Genomic DNA, 6,000 nt, shown 5'->3' with positions numbered 1-6,000 from the left:
CCGTAGGCAGCCTGTCCCGGTGGGGAAAGCTCTCGGGACCATGGGCTCATGGCGCTTCCCCATCTGTGAGCAAGATGCTCAGTGAGGCTCCTGCTCTAAAGGGGAGTCCTCAAATCTGATCGCGAGAGGGAGTGTGTGAGAGGTGGGATTCCAGTCCCAGCTGGGAGGAACCTCCTTGGAGCTGTGGGCAAATGGGGTGCAGGTGGGCTGGGGGTGGGGGTTGCTGGGTAGGGTGGGGGAGGCGAGCTGGGGGGGTTGCTGGGTAGGGTGGGGGAGGCGAGCTGGGGGGGTTGCTGGGTAGGGTGGAGGCAAGCTGGGGGTTGCTGGGTAGGGTGGGGGAGGCGAGCTGGGGGGGTTGCTGGGGGGTTGGGGTCTGAGCGGATGGCAGGAGAGGGGAGCCATCAGCCGGCTGTGGGGCCTCCCCCGCGACTCCTGGGTCTCTGAGGGAGGTGGCGGGACAGGTCAGAAGGCGCGTGAGCACCCAGACCCTCCTGCCCCAGCTCCTCGTCCCTCCGTCGTTTACTCATTGATTCGTTTGATTCACAGTCGTCATCCACCCCCTCCGCCCTGCTGGTCACAAGACTTGACGTCCAAGGTGGGAGCAGCCAGGCCGGATGCGTGGGGGCCCCGAGAGCCCCTCCTCGTTGGCGCCTGGGTGCGCACTGTGCCCTCGGGTCTTTCTGCGGCCTCCGACCGCCGCTGCGCAGTCGGGGTTGGCCCTCGCCCTGATGGCAGGAAAGCAGCTTTGCCCGCCGAGGCCGTGCTGTCCGGCTCCCACAGAGCCGTGCCTCCGGCGGCGTGTGCCGCGTCACCTGTGGGAATGGCCTCTCCCCGTTGCTTCCCCCTTTCGTGGCCGGGCCAGCGGGCCCGGTGCGGGAGGGGAGCTGCCGTCAGGACACGCCCGAGTGGCCCACGGGCAGGGCTCTGGGTCTGGGCAGCCGGGCGCCACCAGGCGCATGGGAACGTGTGAACACACAGCGGCCCCTCCCGGGCGAGGCTGTGGGGCTCTGCCCGAGCTGGGGGTCGGCTCACTGCCCTTCAGGACTTCCAGGAATCGCTGCTGTGGCCTAGTTCGCGTCCCGAGGTGGCTCCTGAATGCTGATGCGGGAGGCGTGTTGAGGAAGAGCCAGCAGCTCTCCCTTAATTAAGTAAATCTTCCGAGGCCTTCTAAACACCGGAAACGAGGCAGAATGACAGTGACAGCCCACGCTGGGAGATTGCTGCTTTTTCACGCTGAGTGATTCCTCGCAGCGTCTGTCTGTTCCACCAGTGCCCCCCCGGCCCCCGGCCCTTTGCTGCCCCCAGGCCCGGGGCCCAGAGCTCCGCCGAGGGCTTCCAGCGCAGGACTGGAGTGTTCTGCGCGCACAGGGGCCGCCCTCCCTGCGCCCCCGGCCCACACGGCCGGCTCGTCGTGGACGTGGGCGCCACGCGCTGGGTTCACTTCCTGGCTCGCTGCAGTGCTTCCCCCGGGCACGTGTGGACCCCCCCTCGGGGGAGCCCCGGCCTCCACGTCCCCTGCTCCGGAGGAGCGGAGTGCCGCCTCATGGCTGCGGTCACTGCACCTGCCGTGCCGCCTTCCAGGGGACAGGCCACTTGTCCCCGGCCCTGGCTCTGGGCTCAGTGTCTTAACAGATGAGTCAGGTGCAGGGGGCCAGACCCGGCTAACAGCGTTGGGCTTGTTTGTTTACTGGCTCTCTTTCCGGGTGAAATCTTAGGGGGACTCCAGTCTGTGAAGAGTGAAGAGGGAGGCAGTGCTTGGCGCCCAGGACGAACCCTCCGGGAACGCGTCTTCCAGGACCCCAGGGTCCTGTGGCGACGGGGCCTCAGTGCATCCTGCTTGGCATGTTATTCTGTGTCTCTTTCCGAGACGGGTTCCCGTTGGGGGCAGGCACTCGGTCCTGCCGCCTGTGGTACCCAGAGCCCGTGGCGCTCGCCATGTGCCGGTAACTTGGAAGCAAGAGGTGGGAATCCGTGGTCACGGGTAACTTCTGGCCGCCTCCCCGGAGTCTCGCGAGCTGTTGCCGGCCCGCGTGGCTCCCAGCACCCTCCTGCTTCGCCTACTCAGAGCCCTGCTCGAGATGCGCGCCGATGCTCAGGGCCGGGGCCACGTCCCCGGAAGGACCCGCAGCCGTTCCTTCTTCGTGTCGCCCGGGGAGCCCTCGCCAGGCTGCCCAGCGAGAGCCCAGGGCCCGCGGCCCGTTCCCTGCGCTCGGCCTCTCGCACGCGTGCCCGGTGCGTTCCTCAGACCCCCGGCCGAGCCGCTCGGGTCCCGCACCCCTCTGACCAGAAGCACCTTTTCCTCAACGTCTGTGTTGAGCAGGCCGCCCTGAGCCTGTTCCCAGGGCCGGTCAGCGCTGCCAGCCTGCGGGCGCCTCCGCAAAGGGCAGCGCAGAGCGAGCCGTCTGGCCAGCTTCTGTTTGCAGACATGTCCTGTTCTCAGAGAGAAGGGTGCCGTTTGGGAGAACGCAAAGTAGTCGTAGCCTGGTACTTTTTTTCCAAAACTTTAAAATAAGTTTTTATTGGGGCACCCAGGTGGCTGAGTCATTCTTTTAAGTATCTGACTCTTGATCTTGGCTCAGGTCATGATCTCAGGGTTCGTGAGTTTGAGCCCATGTTGGGCTCTGTGCTAACAGTGTGCAGCCTGCTTGGGATTCTCTCTTTCTCAAAAATAAACATACATTTAAAAAACGTTTCTTCAAAAAAGTAAGGTTTTGGGGCGCCTGGGTGGCTCAGTGAGTTAAGTGTCCAACTTCGGCTCAGGTCATGATCTCACAGTTGATGGGTTCAAGCCCCGCATCTGACTCTGTGCTGACAGCTCAGAGCCTGGAGCCTGTTGTGGATTCTGTGTCTCCCTCTCTCTCTGACCCTTGCCTGCTCACACTGTCTCTCTTTCTCTCAGAAATAAATTATAAAAAAAAAAAAAGAAAAAAATTAAGGTTTTATTATGGGGAGTTTTATGTAAAGAAAGAGTACTAGAATATCATCCCCATGTTTGGGTGATTCCCACAGTTACTATTTCCTGGATCTGTGTTGCTTCCCAGACCGCCCCCCCCCCCACCACTGTGTGTTATTTGAAGCAAATGTTATTTATTAAATAATCAAATATAGTCATTTTGAAGCAAATCCCAGATAGCATATGGTTTCAACGTTCAGTATTTCAGAAGCTTGCATTTTAAAGCTGTTCTGAAATTGGTTGTGACTTAGCGTCGGAGCTTCTGCTGTGACTTTCCCGAGCCACTGCTCTGGGACCTGCATGCCTGTCGTCTCAGGCCACGGTTACAGATATTAGCAAAATGTGCATAATATTCATATTCCCCGTTTTCTCGGAGACACAGAGTGAGTATAATCTACTTTGTACTTCGCTTTTTCGCCCCCCTGGTTCATCCTGGGGGTGGTTCCTCCCGGTGCAGGTGAGTGCACCTTAGCCACAGCTCTGTGCCAGCTTCCTGCTCTGGGGACAGCGGACGGGACCGTGGCTCTCCTGTCCTGGGCTCCTGGTGCTCTGAGGCTTGTCACAGCCTCCCCGTGACAAACATGGAACTTCTTTAGGTGACAACAGCTGCAGACGCTGGAAGCCACCCACAGGTTGCACTTTTGTGCAGTTTACGTTGAAAACACCTTGTAACAGATGGAGTCCACGTGGACGCTCTGAGGAACTGACGTTTGTTTGCCTGTCTTTCAGATGTAATTTACCCGCACCCAGATGCCTCCGCAGAAAAAGCCAGAAATGTCCTCGCCGTGGAAACCGTCCCCGGAGAGCTGGGGCAAGCAGCTCACCAGCCAGCCGCAGGGCCCCCCAATTCCATTAATTTCTCTTTCAAACAGTGGGGCACTGAGCTCAAGTGAGTCTTTGGAAAGCAACGTATGAATTGAAAATGGGTTATTTCTGATGATACGTTATAATTTTATATATGGGATTGTAAAGCTGCCTAACATTTATGAAGGTCTTTGTCATTTGCGAGGTCCTCTCAGGTCCTGGTTGTTTTTCTAGCTTGTAGAGAGGGCCCGTTCTGTGCCGCGCACGGTGCCCGATGTTTTCACACCCGTGGTTTATTTTAATTCGCTTGACTGTGAGGTCGGTTGTGTGGTCGAGTTCTGCAGAAGCAGAGACCTGCTGGGGAAGAGCCCTTGTCTGGGTCTCCAGGTGCCCAGGCTGCCCAGCCGAGAGTCTTCCCAGGGGCCAGCCCCCCTCCCCGGCCCCAGGGTTGCCCCAGGGCACGGGTTCGACGAGGAGAGGGAGGCGGGCTTGTGCGCGTTTGTGTCTTTAAGAAAAGCTTTGCTGAGGTACCGCTCGTGTGCCGTGCAGCTCGCCCACCCGGGGTGTACAGCGCCCTGCTTTCCGGCGCGTTCTGCCAGGTGAACAGCCGTCCCTGTGGTCGGTTGTAGGGCAGTTCTGTCACCCCGAAAAGAAAGCCACCCATTTCCCTGCAGCCCTGTGACCACTAGCCCACTTTCTGTGTCCGTGGGTTGCCTGCCCTGGGCGTTTCGTCTAAATGGCCTCCTACGTGGGAGACTTTGCACCTGGCTTCTCCACCGAGCGCGGGGTCTTCCGGCCCGTCTGTGTTCTGGGAGGTGTTAGTACTTCCTTTCTCTTGATTGCACACAAGTGCTCCGTCGTCCGGATAGACCACGTTCTGTGTGTCCACTCGTCAGGCCATGCACGTGTGGGCTGCTTCCCTCTGTGGCTGCTGTGAGCAGTGCTGCCGCGAGCACTAGGTCCCGTGGGGACACGCCTTGGTCTCTGGTGGGTGCGCGCCGGGAGCGGAGCTGCCGGCTCATCCGGGAACTCTGGGTCCACGTGAGGGCCTGCCCGGCGTTTGCCTACGTCCTCCCCTCCCCCGCGCTCATGGTTCCGCTGTCGCTGGTGGTGAAGCGCGACCTCGTGGTCGTGATGGGCGTCTCCCTGGTGACCGCCGATACCGAGCGGCTCCCCACGTGCTCTTTGGCCGCTGGTGGATCTTTGGAAAGATCTCTGCGCAGATCCTTGGTCCGCGTCTCAATTGCGTTGTCTTCTTTTTCAAAATTTTTTGTTTAAATTTTTCATTTTTAAATATTTTATTTATTTTTGAGAGAAAGCACAAACCGGCAAGGGGCAGAGAAGGGAGACAGAGGATCCCAAATGGGCTGTGCCGACAGCACAGAGCCCGATGTGGGGCTTGAACTCACGAACCATGAGATCATGACCCGAGCTGGTCAGACATTCAACCGACTGAGCCCCCAGGTGGCCCTGTCTTTTTTTTTTTTTTTTAATACTTAATTTTCTTAGGGCAGCTTTAGGGCTGCAGTAAAATTGAGAGGAAGCCAGAGATCTTTATACGTCCCTTGCCGCACACGTGTGTGCCCCGCCCCGTTCTCAGCAGAGTGGTACGGCTCTTACCGAGGGTGAGCCTGCATTAACGCGTCGTGATGACCAGAGGCCACGGCGTCCCTTCGGGTTCAGGCTTGCTGGTGTGCGCTGCGGGTCTGGGCACGTGGGTAGTGACACACGTCCAGCATGGTGTCATACGGGGTATTTTCTCTGCCCTGAAAATTCTGTCTTCTGCTCGTTAACCTCACTCGCTCATAACCTCACCGGCAACCACTGGACCTTCGCTGTGTCTGTGCCCTTGCTTGTCCACATCAGTTCTGTGGGAGTCAGAGTATCAGCCCTTTCAGATCAGCTTCTTGCACCGAGTGATATGCATTCAAGTTTCCTCTGCGTCTTTTCAGCCTGATGGCTCGTTTGTCTTTCGTGCTGGGTGACGTTCCGTTGTCTAGATGCAGACGGGTGCCCACTCACCCTCCGAAGGTGGTGAAGCAAACCTTCGCTGCTCCCAGGTTTCGGCGACTGCGAGCAGAGCTGCGGCAGACACCCGTGCGCGGGTTTTCGTGTGGACGTAAGTTTTCAGCTCCTTTGGGGAAGTGCCGAGGAGCGGGACTGCGTGTGAGAGCGCGTGCGCGTCTGTGAGAAGCGGGCCAGCTGTCTTCCCAAGGGGCTGCCCTTGTTGCGGCCCCCAGCAC

General features: G+C 59.1%; 1 protein-coding gene across 1 annotated transcript in view; it reads left to right on the top strand.

The window, feature by feature from the left end:
* TBC1D2B (TBC1 domain family member 2B) overlaps positions 1-6,000 on the top strand; it is a 59,416-nt gene that overhangs the window by 17,699 nt on the left and 35,717 nt on the right. The window contains exon 3 of the mRNA XM_039256878.1: positions 3,683-3,842. Coding sequence (XP_039112809.1) covers positions 3,683-3,842 — 160 coding nt within the window. The remainder of the gene's footprint in view (positions 1-3,682; positions 3,843-6,000) is intronic.

The sequence above is a fragment of the Hyaena hyaena genome, unplaced genomic scaffold (genome assembly GCF_003009895.1).
Source record: "Hyaena hyaena isolate Hyena2069 unplaced genomic scaffold, ASM300989v1 scaffold_13, whole genome shotgun sequence".
Taxonomy (NCBI): Eukaryota; Metazoa; Chordata; class Mammalia; order Carnivora; family Hyaenidae; genus Hyaena; species Hyaena hyaena.
The sequence above is the reverse complement of the archived record's forward strand: the minus strand, read 5'-3'. Positions and strand labels throughout refer to the sequence as shown.